We start from the raw sequence: 22,949 nt of genomic DNA, 5'->3' as shown, positions 1-22,949 counted from the left end.
CTGCCTGAAAGACAGAGGGCCCTATTTAGATAGTCTAAAACGCAAAGCGCCAGGCGTGTGGCACATGGGCGTGTCCCAGTCACTTGCTAGTTGGACAGCGCATTTTTAGACTGTGCGCCATGGCGGAGAGTCTGAAAGGGTCGGACTTACTCTGTGAATTAGTCATGGGTGTATTTTGGGCGTATCATTCAATAAGCCAATCAGAGTGTCACCTCTCATTCCCTTTAAAAGAGGCGCGATTGGAGCACATGGCGGAGAGCTAGTTAGATGGCAGACCTACCAACTGGAAAGAGTGAGCATTTTACAGCTGAGGAGACGGATCTCCTCGTGCGGGAGGTGAAGGCCCGTCAGAACCAGATCTACGGGGACAGTAGACAGGCACTCAAGCTCCCCGAGGTAAAGCAGGCGTGGGATCACTAATACAAGAAAGATCTTACTAAATATCTGTGGAATATTATTCAAACCTGTTTTCATCATATAACAGAGCACAGCTGTCAGGACTGCCGCGGAGCTCCCCGAGGTGCTGATCCTGCAGCTAGGACCTGTTCAGCGTTTTCTCCCCCACCCACGTTTGTTAATTGTTTTCACATGTTTCCTAGAGCTGTGTTCTGCCTCTTATTTGCATGTGTGTCCTCTCTACACTCAGATAACAATATAATAATATAATATAATGTAGCCTAGTATAATATGTTAAGATAAATGCAATGTGTGGGCTTTGGTTTTCAATCAAAAAAATGATTGATTGGTCAGATAATTTCACAATTTCATTTGTCATTATTACAAATTATCCATCCATCCATCTTCTAACCGCTTCATCCTCTTGAGGGTTGCGGGGGGGCCGGAGCCTATCCCAGCTGACATTGGGCGAGAGGCAGGGTACACCCTGGACAGGTCGCCAGACTATCGCAGGACTGACACATAGAGACAGACAACCATTCACGCTCACATTCACACCTACGGACAATTTAGAGTTATCAATTTATTACAAATTATGATGATCATTATTACTGCGATTAGATCATTCTGATTAATGACTGACCATTAAGACGTGTTTCTGATAAATATTTTAATGTGCACAATAATAACCTTTCACATTGTAATCATATTTTTATTTGTTATCTTTTGCATATGTGTGGCTGCTCCGTGTGTGTCTGAGCAGAGTGCACGCGCGTTGTGCACCTGCCTAGAGACACATATTACTAACTTGTTTAACAGCGAAATACTGCGCCGTTGACTTTAGACCAGGTTTTTGTTGGTCACTGGCGCATTTGCTTTTTACGTCATCTAACTAGCAACGTGCCATCACTGCGCCTGACCTCTCCTCATTTTTAGACCAACACAACCAGAGGAGTGCAAGTTCATTTGCCAGTTAGATGACGAGGGCCCAGGGCGTGAAAATGATACCTGTGCCTGCATCTAAATAGCAATGACACTTGCGACATGGATTATGCGCCCTTCGCTGTCCGCTTTAGACCATCTAAATAGGGCCCAGAGAGTCACTCATGGACAGAGGTGGGTAGTAACTAGTTACATTTACTCAGTTACATTTACTTACTACTAACACTAACTTTTTGGATAAATTGTACTTTTCAGAGTAGTTTTAATGCAAAATACTTTTTACTTTTACTTGAGTTATATTGTTTTAAAGCAACAATACAATATTTGGCTACTCTACCCACCTCTGAGTACATAATTACATGCATATATATATATATATATATATATGTACAGTATATATAAGAATATACTGTGTTTCTTGTGCCTTGAATTATGTTATGTTTGTCAAGATTTAATTCATTTTTGTTTTAGTTAAAGAGGTATCGTTTAAAATACATGAATTTTACAGATTATTATTTTTGATTGATTGATTACGTTCATGTTCTTATTTTACAAATAAATCAGATGTTATTCAACAGTTACTCAGTACTTGAGTAGTTTTTTTCACCAAATACTCTTTTACTCTTACTAAAGTAATTATTTAGATGACTACTTTTTACTTTTACTTGAGTAATATTGTTCTAAAGTATCAGTACTCTTACTTGAGTACAATATTTGGCTACTCTACCCACCTCTCCTCATGGAGCAACATTTCATCCACCACATATCCAGCCACAAGTTGTATGACTTCATTGTAGCCTGCAGCTCTCCATGATTAAAATCCAGTTTTGGTTGTGTAGCCAGTGTAGGGCTACAGCCGACCTCCGCGGCCGAGGAGGGCTCACCTTTAGTGGGGTGTATATCCTGGAGTTTTACACTGATGTGCTGGTAGTTTGTTGGGCAGTAACTGCACTTGACACAAAAACTTCTCCCTTGTGAGCTTGACACAATTTTCTTTATGTTAGGTCAACCATTTTGAAGTTTTGAGTTAATTTGACTAAAATTTATAAAGCTGATTTTGATTATCATTGTGCACTTAACATATTTTAGTGTGTTGGGGCTAAATGTGTGGAGTTTCAGAGCATGCCGTGAGACAATGTGTTTCAGGTCATAAGCCAAAGAAAACACACACACACACACACACACACACACACACAGGTGAGCACACTAGAGCAGACTCGGGCCGCATTTTCCTGACGGAACCGACTCGAATGAGACAATTATAACTGAGCCCGGCCCGAACCAGCAGCACAGCACTAATGGAGCAGAGCCTGTGTTGCGTTTGATTTTGATTTTTGATTGTGATTTTGCTTACAGTCTTGCTTGTGTGCATTTCTGACTGAAAGATAAAAGATAGAAGATAGAAATAAGATCTTCTGCCTCCATTTATCCATATGCTATATTGGATTAATTTTAATGTGTATTTAAAGATATTATAATTTGTGGAAAAAATTAGGGAAAAAAAATTAAAAATATAAAAAATTGTCTAATCAACCAAAAATGTCACGACCCCTCTGCAGTACCTCCGCGGACCCCCTAGGGGTCGCAGACCCCCTGTTGAAGACCTCTGCACTAAACTGTAAGTTTTGAGTGCAAGCTGTTTGCAAAAAAAATAAATAAAATAAGTTGAGTGAGCTAATTGAGGTTTGAAGGGTATTAACTATAAACCATCAACATTTTTTGTCAATGTCCCTCCACTGCAGCCCCACACAAACACAAAGAGGGAATTTTATTCTAAAAAAACTGTAACTTTAGAAGATATTCACTTCACGTGACTAACTCAGATTACCCAAGTCTCATACAAGCTTCAGATAAAGTGTGGAATATGTAAGGGATAATGTATAGTGACTGTTGAAAAATAACTCCAGACAGGGGAATGGAACCCCGACGCACAGAGACAAAATCCACAGCCCTTGTTTTACAAGAATTTAGAACATGGCACTCTTAAATACATGATTCTGACTGGTCAATCAATAAAATTCTGCGATGTTTATTTCTTGAGGTATCACCACTGATCTGCTGCTCCATTGCTAGGGACGCCATAGCAATGGCCTTAGACTGAGGAGCATCAAAATCAGTTAATGTTAAGTGTAGAAAGTTTCTTTTTACCAGACAATGATTTTTTAAGGTGATGTAGTTTACCTTGACATGTTTCGACTGTCACTTCAGTCTTCTTCAGAAGCGTCATCTGACATGCATCATGACGTGTCTTTATTAGCTGGTAGTATCATCCCTTACATATTCCACACTTTATCTGAAGCTAAAACCTAATTACACTATCAGTTAACGTTTGTCAGGCCAAATAGGATCGGAGTGGCAAAATGCAGCATTTTCAGGACATCACTTTTAACATTTTTGGAGAGGACAAAACGCTTGATGTTTGGCTAAAAAATGACATGTCCCCAGCATTATTTTGTGTCACATCACTGAATGTTTTAGTAGTAAGCCATGTTCTAAGCGGGATAATGTATAGTGAGCCGGTGACAGTTGAAAAATAACTCCCTTCAGGGGAATGGAACCCCGACGTGCAGCATCAATGTACTCCCACTGAAAGCACATAAGGAGCTGCAAGTGTGAACAGGTGGAATGAGCCAGCAAAACCTGTTTCACTGTTAATATGGCCACGTGTCTATTGTTTTAAGATTGTGAAGCTATCCTTTGGGCAAATGTAGTAGAAGTGATTTACAGTTAGAATCAACAATAACATAGTAACACACTAGAACTAATGTAAATATTTTGATCTTCTCAGACCTGAGCTTTTGTTAGGTATGCATTCTTAATTTCTCCTGGCTATCTGGGATAAGAAGGACCCAGGAGCATGTCTAGGATTTTAAGACAGTGGGGGCTTACGCCCCGTTTCCACCAGATTTTGTTACAAAGTTGCATAATTGCCTAGAGTTGGTTCGTGTTCTCACGGCAGCATTTACAAGCGGACCAGATCAAATGCCTTGCTCGAGAAAGCTGCTTTTGATTGGTCAGAATTTCCATGCGGGAAAAATCCAGGAAGTAAAGATAAATGCGACACTTTCTAATGTCACAATGGAGGGACAATTACGCAGGTTGATTTTAGTGCTGGTCATCGTGTACTATGTTGCTTGTATTGTTCATTTGAGGCAAAGCATACAGTTTGAAAACGAGGCACGGGTCCAAGTAGAAAACAATGTTTTGGTGCATTGGAAGCGCCAAATGGGCATATTATGGTAGTAAAGGCAATAATACACAATAAGAATTAATTCTCTGGGACTGTAACATGCTCGTGCTTGTTTAACCCAAACAATGTGTAATGTGACTGCAGTTGGTTCGGATTGAGGTCGGAGAACGTTCTCATCAGAAACGAACCACACAGGAGTTTGTTTGTAAGTGGACCAAGACCACTTTTTCAAGAAGGTCTCAGTTCGGTTGTTTTGGTGTGCACTTGAGTGCGATTGCTGTGTTCACACCTGCCCAAACGAACCGCACTTAAGGGGCAAACTAATTTGAGATAGTTGTTATATTTGTTGTTATACTGAATTTTAAGGTGTGTTAATAGATTCACGTCATCAACTCATGCATTGAGTAACATTATAGGTAAACGCTCCAACTCAAAAGTCACCAGCAGTCAGTCCGGTGAATTAAGTTATTTTTTTCTAAGTCTACAGCTGCTGCTGCTGCTGGAGACAGCAAAACATCCTTTCATTTTGTAGTTATATTTTACTAATGTATGTAAGATTTGCCACAGTATGAACAGTGGTTACATAAGCCTCAAAACCAGCCACAACTTAGCCCTGAGCAGAGTGACTGTCTGCTATTGACCAATCAACAGACTGCAGTGTTTCTAGCTCCACCTTTTAGTACCAGATCTGTGTGCTAGGTACCCCAACAGAGGGGTGATCAAAAATGGGAACAGTAAGGAATGACTCCACTGGTACCATTCACAACTTCTCACAGTGGAAACAGAAAAAAATGTGAACAGAACTGAACAGAACCATACGGGAGTGCTTTACACTGGATCTCTGCCAGGGGGCCCAGGGGGATCCTCCCCTGGAAACATTTTTGAATAACATACTCTGTTTTGATGCTTTTATATATATATATAAACTCTGGCACCTTACTTACCCTTATTTTTTTTTAGTTTACAGATGAATTATGAATTGTGATGTTAATAATATTAGTAGTTGTTACTAATTAATACTGAGTAGAAACAGAATACTTTGCAACTGCAATCATTCAAATTTTATTGACCTGGGTTGGAAAAACAGTTCAGCGTGTGCATTTATGTTAGCAGTGGTGCAATGTAAGTGGATTTGCATTGTGGAAGTGCATTTATTCAAGTAAAAGTATGAATGGAATGCCATGAAATCAGGGGCGAAAATCCCATTTCATAGTTGGGGGGGACAATAAACAGTAAAATTTTAGAGAATAATTCCAGGGGGGGACAAGGGAAAAAAGTTGTAGCCTGTCTTTTATACAGCATCTTTTACCGCAATTTGACGCTTTAATCTTCTCTCTATCTCTCCAACAGGCAGAGTGAATGTCTATACTAACTAAACTAAAACTAAAACTAAACATTTCCCGCAATTAAACTGGTAAACTGGTTTATAAACAGTGTGCTGTCAGATCTGCCGCTGCGCACCTCACAACCGTGCGTAATAGTCGCGCGTATTGACCGCTCCTCGTCTGCACGTCTTTCATGTTTGTCTCACTGACAGGTGGAGAGCCTACAGACAGGTACCCATACGAGCCGCTCCGCCACAACCGTGCGTAATGACCGCTCCTTGTCAGTTAGACTGCACGTCATTCATGTTTGTCTCACTGACAGGTGGAGAGCCTACAGACAGGTACCCATTGCTCCGCCACTGACTGCTCTTGTCCTGTCCTCTCCCTCTTCTTTCTCTCCTGTCCTCTCTATCACTAAACTCTGAGCTTAATCATTAGCTTTTAGCTTAGCAGCACTCATAATTGAGCAGGCTTTTGAACAATGCAGGAGAAATGTTGCAGACAGTTTATATTATCAGCCTGGGCCTGGGACTTGTTGTAACAGTAAATGGGATGTGTTGTAACATGTGTAGCCTAAGTTAAACTGTGTCTGTGTGAGTGAACATCTTACCCTGCGATGCGCGATGTGGGCAGCGGTTCCAGCAACACGCTGCTACTGCTGCCAAGCAGCCCCGCCCGTTGGAAAGAGTGTGGGATATACCACTACTAGGAATGGGAGGGGGGGGGCTAAATCTTTTAAGATTTAAATAGCACATTATTGCACGATTATAATGAGCACTGCTTACATTGTGCTTTCAATAAATACTACTGCATTGTTAAAAAATTATTAATTGTGTCTCAAATGATTCTAGAGGGGGACAGCTTTACTGAAGGGGGAGTCATGTCCCCCCTGTCCCCCCCGGGATTTCCGCCCCTGCATGAAATTATTACATCCAAGACTTTTTTATTATTATTATTACTCTTATTTGTGAAACATTCATATAGCCTATTAGATTCAGGGCAGTTTCTAAAAGATTTGGGGCTGAAGCCTTGGCTGCCCAGGCCTAATGTCACTGGTTGGACCTTATAAATATAAAAAAACAAAGCATTGTCTTTGAACAGAAAGTTTATGTCCTCATACGGGGACACTGGGTGTTGTAAAGCTCTCATTTTGTTGATCTTTTTTTTCCTTCCTGTCTCACTTCCTTATTACTCACTGATGGTTTCTAGCTTGTCACCTCATTTCCTTGATTTAGTTCACCTAAGCACTCCTGATTAAGTTCACCTGTTCACTCCCCTATTTAAGGCTGCACTGCCCTTCACTCTTTCTTTTCACCTTCACATGGGGCGGCAGACCTGGTGAGTGTCTTTGTTTGTTTCCTTAGTTCAAAAGATGAGACATGAGGCAAATTTATGTTTAGTTTTAAAGCTATAGTTGGTAATGCTGGAGAGCTAGCAAGATTTGAAAGTGGCACCTCCTCTAAGCTACACCACCCTCCTCCCCCTCCCGTCAGTGCTCCGTCCAAAGCCACACCCCCACAAACTTGAAAGCGCATCCTGCAGTACACCGACAAAGAAGCTAACGTTAGCATTGGGCTAATACGTGCTCCCCCGAAGTGAAACAAATAATTACCTGTCTAACAGAAAGACAGCAACCTCTGCATCACTTTTCAGGCCCTTCAGCTCCCTCAGTTGTCTCCACCGTTCAAAAGCTGCGATGTTGGTTGACTCTGGTTTGTCCTCTCGCTTTATCCAAACCCTTTTTCGTCGCAGCCTTTTCTGCCTCCGACTTTCTTTTCTTAGCCTGTTTAGCAGGGCGAGCTGTTACAAGTAACGCTGGAAGTGGTACTTTTGGCTGCATTTTCTCTGCCATTGTTCAGCAAACCTATTCTCCTGCTAACTCAGTATTTCTGCTGAGGAGCGTGCTGAATATTTCCGGCAACGGTGACATGTGATGAGTGCACGCAGGGAGGAGGGAGGGACAGAGGGGTGTGTGGGCAGGACCAGAGCGATATATAAGGACGAGACATGAAGGCATCTGATTGGTTCTTTTCACTCGCACAGAGAGGCAGGGATTGGTCAGAGTTTTTAAAGGTCTGCAGCTGCCAGAGCGATAGATAAGAACAGAGTGGCGACACTCCCATAGGACTCCGTTGTAAAACATGGCAGACAGAACTTCCGGGTTATGGAGCCCTCTATAGTTCCAAACATTCCTCCCGTGGAATCGGACCCCGTTTATTTCAATGGCCGCATGACGAGAAACTCCTGAGGTAAGGTGATGAATTATCGACCAATTTTAAGTCATTACATGTGTTTATTATATCGGAGGTCCTTTATTATGTATCAATTTTTTTTTGTATGTTCACAATGTAATTGTGTTTTTTTTTTTGAGTCAGGAATTATGATCGGTTTTCAGCCATTGCCTGCTAGTTCGTTAGCTCGACATCACCAGCTGTGGAGGTTTAACACCGTTTTGCACCTGACATTTGTGGTGTCCCTGTTTGATGAATGAATCACAGACAAATCACATAGTTGGGATGATTACTAACAGGTTTTATTTAGATTTTATCATCCGAACCTGACGATGTTAGCTAAGGGTAACATTAATAGGATGTGTTAAATTAGCTTTTATTAGTTTTCTCAACTGTTCTATAAGAAGATAATGTAGGACAGGCGCACATACTTCTGCCTGAGCCTTTATCAAATACCTAACGTTACGTACGGTGTATTCTTTTAATGTTAACATAAGAGTGTTATTATCTTATAATTTAATTCCTGTTTATATGTATGCCGTGTGATGACAGACTAAAATAGGACTACTACTTCACTACTACTACTACTTCTGTCAGCATTTAAGGCATATATTATGTTTAACTTGGAACTATGTCACAGTCACACTATAGAGGCTAGACAGCTTAAAATGCTATTTCAGCTTGTCGTTGAATGTTACATTCATAAAGACCATAAGACCAAAACATTGCACAGTGGTTTAAACACCTTCCTAAAGCTATGCCTTTTCCAGCTCCAGGGATGGGAACAAAGTGACCACCCTTTGCTGAGTCACTTTTTTTTTTTAAATTGTATTCTTTCTTAATCCCAAATTTATTCTCTTTTGTTGTGCAAGAGCCCTCTCTGCTCTCTTTCTTAGGAGTGTCTCCATCCTAAGTTGCTTCCTTAGGTTCTCCACACTCGCCCTGTCATGACTGGCCCCTAGCATATTGGTCCCTGGATCACCTTCCCCTGTCAAAGTGGCTTCTTCAGTGGCAGCCCCTGACTGACTGGCCCCTGGAAGTCTGCTGACCTCTCCTGCATCCTCTATCTGCATACTGCCTCCTGGTACTTCCCTATCATTTTCAGATTCTGCCTCAATTTCTCCCTCATTCTTTGTAATAATAACAAAGTGTTGTTGCAGTTAATATGCATTTATGCTGCCTTTACATTAGCACCTACTTTCATCTCCTGTTTAAGGGTACACTACACTCCAATTAAACAAAACTGTATCTTTATGTGAAACAAATCATCTGCCACACTCCTGGACTAACAACATGTACATAAAGTTTATTTTTTTAGCAATAGATGAAGATGCCTGTAGATTATCCATGACATTGCCCGGTTCACTCTGCAATGGATTATTCCACAAGCCATCAGTTTTTTAAATATGGACAGGAAATAGGAGCCAGCCAATCTGGCCATAACATTAGGTGCAAATGGAGATACTGTATGGAGTGTTCATGTTTATGTTGTTTTAAGTGTGGAATGATGTCGCCCCCCCCCACTGCAAATCAATTTCCTTGTAATAAATCCAACTTACTTTTACACCAGATACGCCTCTTTTTTAAATTGTTCCTGTTTGAGGAAGTCAGAGTGGGTCAAACACTGATCAAATATTAAAGGTTTAAGGGTCCCTCCTGCCCCTTAGCAGGAGGTGGTGTTGTCAGACACTTTTAAGAGTAATCTTAATACCAGGTACTACAGTAGTGTTACTGTTTTTACAGAATATGTGCTCATATTCTTTGTAAGCATGTAAAAGGAGCTTGTGTTCCACTAGCGTCAGATAAGTTGCTCTTTATCTGGTGTTGCTATGGTGAATCGGGGCATACAAAGGTTAACATACTCAGAGTTTATTCAACCAATTCAGATCAGCTGTTCTAGAACTGAATGTTCAGTTTCCCATATTCAGAGTTCATTGTCAGACTGAGAGTTTGTTGAAACTCTGGAATACCTCTCGGGGCTGTTATAATGCTGACTGTTGCTATTCCTCAACCAGGCATCTCAGACCATCATTGATAAGATAAGAATAATAACAATAAGAATAACTTTATTCAATTGTCTGTCAGCTCATTTATTATTTGCAAAAGAATTAAAAAGCGTGATGGCTGTAGGTATGTAGGATCTTCTGTATCTCTCTGTCCTGCATCGAAGAGAGAGGAGCCGTCCACCGCTGTTTTTTTGTTTCATCAAGGTGTTATGGAGTGGATGAACCGGGTTATTCATGATGGCCTTGAACAACACGACATCTATTGCACGTCTGTCCGTCCTGGAAGAGGGATCCCTCCTCAGTTGCTCTTCCTGAGGTTTCTACCGTTTTTTTCCCCCGTTAAAGGGTTTTTTTGGGGGAGTTTTTCCTTATCCGCTGCGAGGGTCATAAGGACAGAGGGATGTCGTATGCTGTAAAGCCCTGTGAGGCAAATTGTGATTTGTGATATTGGGCTTTATAAATAAAATTGATTGAATTGATTGATATAGTGCGTAACTTCTGTCACCTCCCAGCGGATGATGCGTTATTACAACTAATAAACCAGCGGCACTTCCATGTACACAGGGTAACACTCGCTACACACCGTGTACACAGACTAACACTCGCTACACACCGTGTACACAATGCTACACAACGTGGCGAACACCAGGCTGCTAACATTACATTACGTTCATAGCACCATTTCCAAGAAAATAATAAAGTACTAGGTCCAGTACATGTAACAGCAACTCATACTACTCATAATATAATTATAAACCAAGTCACTTACTTATCCAACAGCAGCAAGGCAACATCCATGTCTGCCCTCAGCCCAATTTCTTCCTTCAGGGCTCTCCACTGAGGAAAAGCGACGCCAATACAAATCCTTGTTTGCCTTCTCCATGGGTCACTTTCCTTCTTTGCTAACAGACCTTCAGCCAAACGTCCAGGCTTTTTCTTTGTGGTAGGATCCACTTCTGAACGGTGTCTCGGCCGCTTCCCCGCCATGTTGCTTTCTCTTTCTGCCTGCACTCTACCTCTTGCTATGAGACTCTCCGCTCTTCCTCCCCCTTCCTTCTTGTTGTGAGGAAGCATTTCCTGTGCACCAGCGCGGGAATGTCGCCGGTCTACACGCAAACTAAAAATGATATATATTGAAAAATACAGCCAGATGTTAGGAGCTGATCGGCTTAATCAGCATTGTGTCATCTCCTCTAGTAGTGGCTTGGGTGAAACGGACATTTACGGACCTGTAGAAGTTACACACTATAGCTTTAATGCCAAATTTATCATTTTCTGTGATGTAAGAGCCTTCATACATTGTCTTTTAATTTTTTCTTGTTCTCACAGACACACAATTGCTCTTATTGTCACATTCATTGTTTAAATACATAAAATGTTTAACTGAAAACCATCATTTAACATCATTGTCCAATGTCAGGGAGTATTCACAAATGGCCTACATTAATCTCATTTAGCTACATAAGAGATGCATTGCACCAGATTATAGTTTAGTTGCTAATTTATCTGCAGTCCATGAAGCTAACACAAAGCTCTCCCTCCAAAAAAAACCATCCAAAAACTTGACTAAACTTGACTAAACTTGTCTAATTACGCTTTTAGTTGTCATCCAGCCACTCAATACATGTAACTGACATTGATGTATACACAGTAATTCAATAAGAGTTGTAAATGTACCTGTGTATGGTTTATTTTAATATTTACTGTTCAAAAGCGAGCTCACTGCTGTCTGTCCCATAGAAGAACATGACAGCGGAGGCTGTGTTTGGAACTATTGAGGCTTACATGAACCACGTGACTGCTCTGGCGGCGACATCAAAGGATGTTGCCACTCTGTTCTTATCTATCGCTCTGGCAGCTGCCACAGAGGTCGGATTCTTTTCGTTCCTTTTTCTGAACACATTATGTATTGACTACTCTCAGGATGGAAGGACCATTTCACCCAGTATGACAAAAAGTGTTTCTGAACAGGATTACCAACTATAGCTTTAACATAATTAGACGTTAATGAGACTGTATTTCGTTTGATAATAATGTTTGGAATCTTGAAAGTGATTTCAATCATCTTTTTTTCAGTAAATGTTGATTTGCTTAACTTTGCAATGCTCTGCAGTTTATTGGGTCACACTAGCACTCATATTCTAATCTACAGCAATATGTTTAACACTAGACACTAGACTGACAGACCGTTTGGGTTCTTAACTCTGTTTAGATAAAACCTACAAGCTTCTCTTCCTATGACTTCCTAAAAACGTGTCTTGTATGTTTTCTGAAGCCTTTAAGTTACAAAAATGAAACACACTAGACTTCTGAGCATTTATACCTCCGACCGCGGCAGGTCGGTGTTCTCCTCCGGCATGGCATTCTGCTCCAGCCTGTGTTGCTTGCTTCACACGAGGGTGAAAAATGTGTTCTTTGCGTCATCTTTCATCGTTTCGATGTCTCCTTCTTGCAACAATAACCGCAGCCATGTGTGCGCAATTACGCATACTACAAACCGTTTGCACCTCCCTTTGACACGTGTTAAATATAGACGCAGTTTCTATTTGCAAAATTGCTTTCAGGTTTGATAAATCACTTTGCGTGTGCTAAATTAATATATTTACATTTTCTCCTCCCAGCACATGCACAATTGCGTGTAAACGCCCCATATTGCATATTCATTGCAGCAAACGTACTAACTAGATGCAGACGTGCTATTTTGCACCTTTGAAAGACGCAAGCCTTAGTGCGCACTGTTAGTAAATCAGTTTGTACATTTTTTTGCGCGTGCAATGAGTTTGCACACATTTTTATACACGCAAACCATTAGTAGATCTGGCCCTATGTGTTAGGGTCACTGTTCAAGTCTAAAACTGCTCAAAACTGTTCATTTCAATGTCTGAACATGGCTGTGCAAAAACAAAATTCCAAATAATGCAACATATATAAAAGCCTTGTAATTTGTTCATTATGTAACTCGAATTTGTCTTGCTCTGTATTCTAAGCTAGCATGTCCTTTTTATCTGTACAGTTTGTCACACCTTATTGGCCTGTGTAAATGCTGCAATAATACAATAATGAAGTCTTGATGTTCTCAAACGATTACTACTTAATTAACCCAGCCTTAGCTTGTTACTCTTACTTTAGCCACTTGTTAAAATTGGCCAAATGTATTGCCATATCAAAGTACAAACCTAATTGAGCAGAAGTATACAAGTTTCAACCATGAAGTCGGGATCCGCTGTAGACTGACCTAGCAGAGATGGTTACCATCTTGTCTTTACATGGATTAGTGTATTGTGCTTTTGCTATCACTAGATGACACAAAAAAGTGTCCACTAATGAGGACAACAGGTATAAATTAAGCTAAATGAGTATGAGTTGGGGAAAACCCAAAATGTAATGTCCTCATATGAGGATGCAGGGTCACAGGAGGATAAACCAAAATTAGTTGTGGCAGAATCAATTTCAGGGATTAAGAAATGAAGGAATGGAGGTCCTCTTTGGACACAGTTCATGGTAGGGAATAAAATAGCTAAACTGAATACATTATAGAGGCTGGAGTTGTCTGTATTCCTCCCTCTGTGTCTGTGAAACTGTTGTGAATCTGAAGCCCTCACTCCTCCCTGCATGAAATGCCGCTGCAATATCATGATGCTAACTATAAGGGTCATCTTACACTCTGCACCCTACAGTCAAACAAGGGACATCATCAGTTGTCTGCTCAATTCTCAGTGACGCTTACAACTTCTATCACATTTTATGAAATCTCTGCTGCTAAGCGCCTCCGAGTAATCGATTAAAGGTTGCCATGACAACACGTCTCTTGGCAGAGTAGTAGGATGCCCTCTCACCCAAACCGCCTCTTCACCTAATTTTCTCAAAATAGTTAGATGTTAAACACACACAGGTGAAGACACACAAACACTGCAATGTTACATAACATAAATAAAGTGTAAAGCCTCAGTGTGGCTGCTCTTGAATTCTTCACACTGCATCAATAAATAGGAGAGATGGTTTGGTGGACAGGACCAATCTGATGGTAAAAAGAACAAATTGGAACAAATGGCAATAACCAGCTTGAGTGATTAAGCGTTTTATTAATTTTTTGTTTATTGGAATAATAGCATTGCACATGACCATTAATCACATTAACTAACAGAGTTTGGTCAGGCTGGACTATGAAAATCACGTCACCCCACCAAATTTGACATACACGGGCAACAATTTCTCTCTTTTCACAATGACTCACAGCACAGGTTAGTAACTTTATTCCTGTTAAAACTCAGCATCTCATGACACACTTACACAGAGGGGAAGTGAACTTCCACTGAGAAAGGCACTAGCTGCTGAACTGTATGGTCCATGATCCTCTATACTGTGAAAAATCATATGTACAATCAAGTGATAGAAATTCTTCTCCACTGAAAAGCACCCAGTTTTCTTCTTCTCTGTCCTTCTGTTAGTAGAGATCACATCAGACCGTGGTGAAGGTGAAGCGAGTGACATGTCTGTATTCCTCACCAGGACGCAGAAGACAGTCAGGAAATGCAGCCTGAAGACATACACACGTCACAGTGAGACCTATCATGAGTTTTTTTAATCACTTGATCCTGCTGTGTTTTTACATATTGTGTATTGTAATAACAACATTCTCAACAAAATATAGAAGCCAACAATAGTTGGTTTTAACAACACATCCCTCCATAAAACAGCTTGGGATGAGTGAGTTTCTATCCATCATCATAACCATACCTGGTTGACCGCATCAGGCCAATTCTGTGTCTCCAGACAGAAGGAGCTGTGCTTCCTGTACCTAACCCTGGCCTTTCCTGTCATAGAACCATCCAGGAAGTTAGCGGTGTAAAACTGGATTCCTGGTTGGCTAGTAGAAATCTCCAGGACCCGCCCACTGGCTGGGTGACACACTCTGAGATAAATAAAGACTTTATTATAAGCACAAGTACGCGTGTTGCTGTGTATAAAGTGTATGACTGTGTGTAGTGTGTTTTAATGGGTCTTCTTCAGCAAACCTGGCAGCGTGTCTCTCTGTCCAGGTGTCTCCAGGTGATGACAGACAGAAATTATGGTCAAACCCTGGACCTGGAACCTCCTTCAGTCGAGGGCCAATCAGAACAGGCTTTCTGAGGTCAAAGGGCGTGCCGTCCACGGGTCTGATCTCTCCTGAGGAAAGATCAGGTTATTGATAAGTGACTGTGTGTAACTAAACAAAGGTTAGATGATCAGACATGGTCTGTTCTCCTGTGAGAAATCTCAGCAACATCTGGCATCATCATGGGACTGCATTGATAAATCAGTCAGCAGCATAGCTGCAATGGAGTGAAATCTTAAAGGTAGGCTTTTGGATTCATTTAGAAACGCAGGCTGTAAGCAATATAATGGAGCAAGTGATTGCTACGGCAAGTAAATGAAAGCACAAACTGATATTATGTTCCTTGTTCACAGACTGCAATCCAGCCAGCCACAGGATGAGAGCTATTGTACAATTCATTTTTGAATGTTTTAGCACAAGTTCTATCTTAAATAGCTTTTCCAGCCTCAATTTTATCCTCACATAGAAATCACGGAACAAAATTCATTAAATTTAAAATCAACATTGTGATGAACATTGGCATCACTAAACTATTCTTAATATACTGTGTTACTGATTTCAAGGCTGTAAGAAGATAGGAAAGTGTTTTCAGGTGGCTGTTTCCTCAGTGTGTATTGTAATTAAGAAATGGCAGTTACAAGGAACTGTGGAGGTCAAGGTGAGGTCTGGAAGACCAAGAAAACTTTCTGAGAGAGGCGCTCAAAGGATTGTTAGAAAGGCAAATCAAAACCCCTGTTTGACTGCAAAAGACCTGCAGACATATTTAACAGACACTGGAGTGGTGGTGCACTGTTCTACTGTGCAGTGACACCTGCACAAATATGACCTTCATGGAGAAGTCATCAGGAGAAAACCTTTCCTGCTGCCAGTATGGCGCTGAAGCAGGCAGCTTTGTGAAATAACCTGTCATAAACGGTGTTGTCATAGTCTGACCGATGTTCGGTGCACATGCATTGGCGTCTGTGCTGTCCGTGTGAAAAGCTGTCAAAAAGGTGACTTTTTATCCAGTTGTAAGCCATATTTTACGCTACACTTTTAGATCCTGATTCTTTTATCTACACATTTTAATGAGGAAGAACTTTTAAGTCATCAGATGCCTGCATCTTAATTTAACAACTGGATGTGGACTGCCTCACTGCCACTAGCTTGCTACATTTGTATTTAGCCTGACGGCTAGACTAAGCTTTGAGCACTTTTATGGATTTTACAACTTACATGTGTGATGGCTGAGTGTGGACCTGAGTGTCATTCATGTCAGCTTACCATCACAAAGCTGCAGATAAGCATCGCTCGTCTGGAAGCCCAGCTCAGGGAGAAAGACAAGCTAATTTTGGAGTTTTCCTCTGTCGCTACGGCTCAGACTAAACACTTAGCCATCCCGGGCTCCTCTGGCTGTGTCAACAGCAAGGCAACCTGTCCATCTCACTCCCGTGGCTGCTCCATTCCAGAAACTGACAACGATCCTACTCTTCCCTGGACCAGCTCCATCATTGCAGGAGTCCTTGAGCATGTGTCTGTTTCAGCTCAGCATGAGGACCGGTGGTCTCTCCTGGGGGCTAAGCCCCGACCAGCGGACAGTACTCCCGCTCCAGCTGTGACTTGGTCGGGAGTGATAAGGCTCCGGTGAGCTCAACCCCATGTCAGCGGGAGCACTGGACTATTGCCTGCAAGGCCAAACACGGTGCAAAGCACCTGTCTCCCCCTGCCTCCCCCCGCTCCACCTCGGGACCTCCCACTGGCCAACAGGTACGACATCCTAAACATGCAGGAGTTTCCGCTGCTGAAGGAGTGCTCCAATCTTCCACTGCCTCCTCTCTCTCCAACCGACCCCGGCTCTCATTGGACCAAATGCCAGCTCCCTGCGCCGCAGCCAAAGTCTAGCAATCCCGGCATCGCTCTGGGTTCCAGCCCAGGGAGTGGAGTCTCTACAACGGCAGCTCCCTGTCCCCGTGTCCTGCATCGGCAGGATGGCTGGCGGCCCCAAGCCCACGAGACAACACCCACGTCAGATCATGACGCTGGTTATAGGTCACTCCATCATCAGAAATGTTAAAACACATTCCGCAATAATTTATTGTTTCCCAGGTGCCACTGTCCGCAAAATAGAGGAAAAGGCTATTGAAATTCTCATTAATGAACCAGACATCACCAAGGTCATTATACACGTAGGTGCAAATGACATCCGTAAACAGCAGTCTGAACTACTGAAAAGTGACTTTCCGCACTTGTTCTCCTCACTGAAGGATTGGCCAGGCATGTTTATGTGTTCGGCTCCCTCCCCTCCTGTGGCTGCGGTGTTGGGCGTTTCTCAAGGCTGTTGTCTTTGCACACCTGGTTGTCTTCAACCTGTGCTGCTCAGGGTGTCCCCTACATCAATAACTTCAATCTCTTCTGGGACTGCAGACAGCTGTTTAAAGATGATGGTGTACACCCAAATTGGCTTGGGGCATAATTACTGTCCTCAAACATTTCACACTGTGAAAATACAGAATTACTCTGTATTAGGGCTGTCAAAATTGCTCAAAAATGACGTTTGAATATTCCTTCTAAAAATAACTCATAGGTTCGAACCATTCGAATATTTTTTTTCCGCATTATGTCCACAAGAGTGCAAACTAATACAAAGAAACATACTTGTATATGTATTAATACAAGGAAACGTAACTACTATTTTTATTTCAACATAAATGTCTTTGAAAACATTTACATACCTACACATTAAAACACATAAAACAATTATCTATAACATTACATTATAAACGACCGCGGACCTCTCGCTCGCCCCCCCTCTTTGACCCGTGGCCACACCGCCCACGGAAGCGCTGCGAATAGCCTCGAAGCACCGGACCGTGACCGGCTCACACCCTGCAGCGATCGTTTCGGTGTCTGGTCTATTTTCTGCGCGAGCCGCGAGCGAATGTGTCAAGCTGGGTGATGGAGACAACAGCTGGGAGCAGAACCGCTTGTCGACCAGGCTGGAGAAATGCGCATTTGATGCCAACGCCCACTCGCAAAGAGGACAGCTGCGGTGGTGTTTTTTTTTCTCTCCACAATCGAATATCAATTTTCACATTCGAAGGTCCATGTTTTTTTTCAAATTCGAATTTAGAATATTCGTTGACAGCCCTACTCTGTATTGGGACAAGATGGCAGATGATGCATGGCGTGGTGAGACTGCTCTTGTGTTTGGTCGGTCTCGCTTACTACCTCACATTTATAAAACTGTCGATGGCAAGGTTATTGTTGAGGACAAATTGCTAAACTTCCTCACAGTAAAAATTAAGACTCTAAGCCAGGACGAAACTGTTTTATTGGCTACAACCAATTTTGACTCCGAGTGGATTGAATCCTCGAAAAAAGTTTTGTTTGATGTCTGCCCAACGTAGCAGCGGTATGTTTCACATAAAGGGCAACAGAAAGACGCCAACAACATAAAAAGCTGTCTCAAAATGTTGAATGAGTGCGGGGAGAATATTCCCAGATTTGTTTCGCATTATCTAGATGAACTGCCCCGGTGTCCTTTTCTAACATGGACGTTTCGAGCCTGCTTGGGAGAATGGAGAAAATGGATGTTGAACTCTGCTCTTTGAAGAAAACAATGCAGCTACAGGCTGACATAAGTGAAGAGCTCTGTGCTATCACTATGGACGTGAACTGCAGAGTAAGTGCACTGGAGTGACCCGCTGAGCTGGCTGTGGATGGAGGTTCGGCTAGGCCAAGCACAGGTTTGGCCGCAGAGGTGGCTAACCTGGCTGGTGCAATGACGGAGTCAGAGTCCACTGCACAGGGACCCTCGGGACCGAGCATTGGAGGAAGGGCCACGACGCAGAGAGCTCCGGAGCGGGGAGAGATGTCTGTGCTGGTGTTGGAAGGCCGTGGACGCGGAAGGACCTGTGATGGGCCGCTCTCCGGGTGGATTGCCATCTGTGTCTCGCTTTCCAGAGTGGACCAAGGTGGTTAGAGAGAGAGTGCAATGAAGTTGGTGAAATGTACACTCTGGAGCTCTGGCCGGAGGGAGCACTTGTCCGGCGGTTCTATGAGCCACGCAGGGCTGGAGTTGTCAGCGCAAATACGGCATCGGCCGCGATGGTAAGAAAGGTGCCTGCTGGTGCAATGGGCACTCGCCCATCAACATAAATGACTATGCGTATTGTCTCATACAACTTTCATAGCCTGCGTATGGGCCAGTGCACAGGGGATAAAGCTCACCGCATGGTTGTAGACAATTTGTTAGACACTTGTGATATACTATGTTTGCAAGAGACTTTTTTTTAGCAAGACAGGACTTAGAGAAATTAAACTGTCTTAATGATAACTTCCACGGGGCAGGGGAATCCACTACTGATCTCTCCATGGGGTTAGTTAGAGGGAGAATACCTGGGGGTGTCGCCAAGAAGCTGGACTCATTGATAAATGTGATAAGGCTTGGTGTGGATTGGTGTATGGCAATACACTGTGTCCATGATGGAATTTATGGTTCTAAATGTGTATACACCCTATGAGTGCTGTGATAATGAGGATGAGTATTTACATAGGCTTGCATTCATCAACTCTTTAATTCAAGATAATTCCTGCTCCAATATATATGTCATTGGGGATATGAATGCTGATCTCCTGGACAGCAAAATCATTGTTTTCTAATCACATGGTTCGATGTTGTGAGGATAATAATCTTATATTGTCAAGCAAAGTGTTTCTGCGTACAGACAGTTATACATACATTAGTGAGGCTTGGCACACCACATCATGGCTGGACCGCTGTATCAGTACAGCTGATGCACATGCCTCACTGGGGGGTATGGACATTTTGTATGGTACGTCAACAACAGACCACATACCATTTGCCATGTTGCTAAATATTGATATTTTACCTGCGGTGGTAAGAGATGGTAGTCTCAGTACTGAAAAAATAGACTGGACATCTCTCACAAAGGATGACCTCCTAACTTATTATGGCCACACTAATGATCTGCTAAGTAATGTTCATATATGTAGAGATGCTGTCATGTGCAGAGATGTGTACTGTAAGGATGCTTTAAGGCAGCAAGCCATTTTTAAAGCATAAATCAAAGAAGTATAATGTCTGACCTGGGTGGAAAGAGTTTGTAGCCGAATATCAAGCTGAAGCCCGAGAAGCCTTCAAATTATGGGATGATGCAGGCAGACCCAGACAAGGATATGAGCTTGAGAATAAGCAGCGCACAAATGCTAGGTATAAGTACGCTATCAGGTACATCACTAAAAATGAGAAAGCCATGAGGGCTGATTCCATGGCTAAGAAATTGCTAGGCAATAATGTGGTTGATTTCTGGAAAGAAGTAAGAGTTCTTAATAACTGTAAAGCATCTTTACCATGTACTGTAGACGGGACATCTGGTACAGACAATATTGCAGAGGTATGGAAACAGCATTATAGCAACTTACACTGAACAAAAATATAAACGCAACACTTTTGTTTTTGCTCCCATTTTTCATGAGCTCAAAGATCTAAAACATTTTCTATATACACAAAAAAACATTTCTCACAAATATTGTTCACAAATCTGTCTAAATCTGTGTTAGTGAGCACTTCTCCTTTGCCGAGATAATCCATCCCACCTCACAGGTGTGGCATATCAAGATGCTGATTAGACAGCATGAATATTGCACAGGTGTGCCTTAGGCTGACCACAATAAAAGGCCACTCTGAAATGTGCAGTTTTGCTTTATTGGGGGGGTCTGGGGGGGTCAGAAAACCAGTCAGTATCTGGTGTGACCACCATTTGCCTCACGCAGTGCAACACATCTCCTTCGCATAGAGTTGATCAGGTTGTTGAATGTGGCCTGTGGAATGTTGGTCCACTCCTCTTCAATGGCTGTGCGAAGTTGCTGGATATTGGCAGGAACTGGAACACGCTGTCGTATACGCTGATCCAGAGCACCCCAAACATGCTCAATGGGTGACATGTCCGGTGAGTATGCTGGCCATGCAAGAACTGGGATGATTTCAGCTTCCAGGAATTGTGTACAGATCCTTGCAACATGGGGCCGTGCATTATCATGCTGCAACATGAGGTGATGGTCGTGGATCAGCAAACCGCTCACCCACACGACGCCACACACGCTGTCTGCCATCTGCCCTGAACAGTGAAAACCGGGATTCATCCGTGAAGAGAACACCTCTCCAACGTGCCAGACGCCATCGAATGTGAGCATTTGCCCACTCAAGTCGGTCACGACAACGAACTGCAGTCAGGTCGAGACCCCGATGAGGACGACGAGCATGCAGATGAGCTTCCCTGAGACGGTTTCTGACAGTTTGTGCAGAAATTCTTTGGTTATGCAAACTGATTGTTGCAGCAGCTGTCCAGGTGGCTGGTCTTAGACGATCTTGGAGGTGAACATGCTGGATGTGGAGGTCCTGGGCTGGTGTGGTTACACGTGGTCTGCGGTTGTGAGGCCAGTTGGATGTACTGCCAAACTGTCTGAAACGCCTTTGGAGATGGCTTATGGTAGAGAAATGAACATTCAATTCACGGGCAACAGCTCTGGTGGACATTCCTGCAGTCAGCATGCCAATTGCATGCTCCCTCAAAACTTGCGACATCTGTGGCATTGTGCTGTGTGATAAAACTGAACATTTTAGAGTGGCCTTTTATTGTGGCCAGCCTAAGGCACACCTGTGCAATAATCATGCTGTCTAATCAGCATCTTGATATGCCACACCTGTGAGGTGGGATGGATTATCTCGGCAAAGTAGAAGTGCTCACTAACACAGATTTAGACAGATTTGTGAACAGTATTTGTGAGAAATGGTCTTTTGTGTGTATAGAAAATGTTTTAGATCTTTGAGTTCAGCTCATGAAAAATGGGAGCAAAAACAAAAGTGTTGCATTTATATTTTTGTTCAGTGTATTTAACTGTCTAAAAAGTGATCTGTATAAGGCAGATAGTATTAGGGATGATGCCTCTGTTGAGATTATGTCTCATGAAGTCTATCAAGCTATTGATAAGATCTCTGATAATAATGCTAGCGGTCTTGACCGCATTACTGCTGAACACCTGAGGTTTGCAAGTGTGAGAACAGCTCCTCTTCTATCTCTTTGTTTTACTAGTTTCATGGTCCATGGCCTGTTGCCTGACTCAATGCTCTCTGTCCTTTTAGTACCTGTTGTTAAGGACAAAGCGGGAAAAATAAGTAGCCTAGATAACTGCAGGCCCATAGCTCTTGCCAGCATTCTGTCTAAAGTTCTAAATATTATCTTGTTTGATAAAATAAATGAGTATATCCACTCCTCAGATAATCAGTTTGGTTTTAAAGCCAACCATGGAACTGACCTGTGCATATATGCATTGAAAGAGATGCTAAACAAATATCGAGGTCTGAAATCATCTGTTTTTATGTGCTTCATTGATGCTTCTAAAGCTTTTGATCGTGTTGACCATAGAAAATTGTGCCTGGGTATTTTGTGTGCGAATTCTGGCTTATTGGTATGCCAACCAAACTATGCAAGTGAAATGGGGTAATAGTGTATCAGGCCCATTCAGGGTAAGCAATGGTGTCAGACGGGGAGGCGATTTTGTCTCCTATTTTTTTTAATCTTTATGTTGATGATCTGTCCAAGAGACTGAATGCCTGTAAGACTGGGTGCATGATTGGTGATATGTTGGTGAACCACCTAATGCATGCAGATGACCTGGTAGTACTTAGCCCGAATAGCGCTGGTCTGAATTTTCATTTTTGGGTGCACTATCCCTTTAACCAATCCAGGGAAGAGCTGTATT

The 22,949-nt window shown here is 42.4% G+C and overlaps 1 protein-coding gene across 4 annotated transcripts in view; it reads right to left on the bottom strand.

Annotated features, from left to right (window-relative positions):
- Positions 1 to 14,152: 14,152 nt before the first annotated feature.
- The window catches only part of galm (galactose mutarotase), a 55,471-nt gene continuing 46,674 nt past the window's right edge, over positions 14,153 to 22,949 (bottom strand). For all 4 annotated transcript variants that reach the window (XM_078160655.1, XM_078160654.1, XM_033613557.2 and 1 more), the window contains 3 exons: positions 15,106 to 15,256; positions 14,828 to 15,002; positions 14,153 to 14,627 (listed from right to left, as the gene is read on the bottom strand). In XM_078160655.1, the coding sequence (XP_078016781.1) occupies positions 14,550 to 14,627; positions 14,828 to 15,002; positions 15,106 to 15,256 (404 nt within the window). In that variant the 3' untranslated portion in view covers positions 14,153 to 14,549. The remainder of the gene's footprint in view (positions 14,628 to 14,827; positions 15,003 to 15,105; positions 15,257 to 22,949) is intronic.

The sequence above is a fragment of the Epinephelus lanceolatus genome, chromosome 17 (assembly GCF_041903045.1).
Source record: "Epinephelus lanceolatus isolate andai-2023 chromosome 17, ASM4190304v1, whole genome shotgun sequence".
Classification (NCBI taxonomy): Eukaryota; Metazoa; Chordata; class Actinopteri; order Perciformes; family Serranidae; genus Epinephelus; species Epinephelus lanceolatus.
The sequence above is the reverse complement of the archived record's forward strand: the minus strand, read 5'-3'. Positions and strand labels throughout refer to the sequence as shown.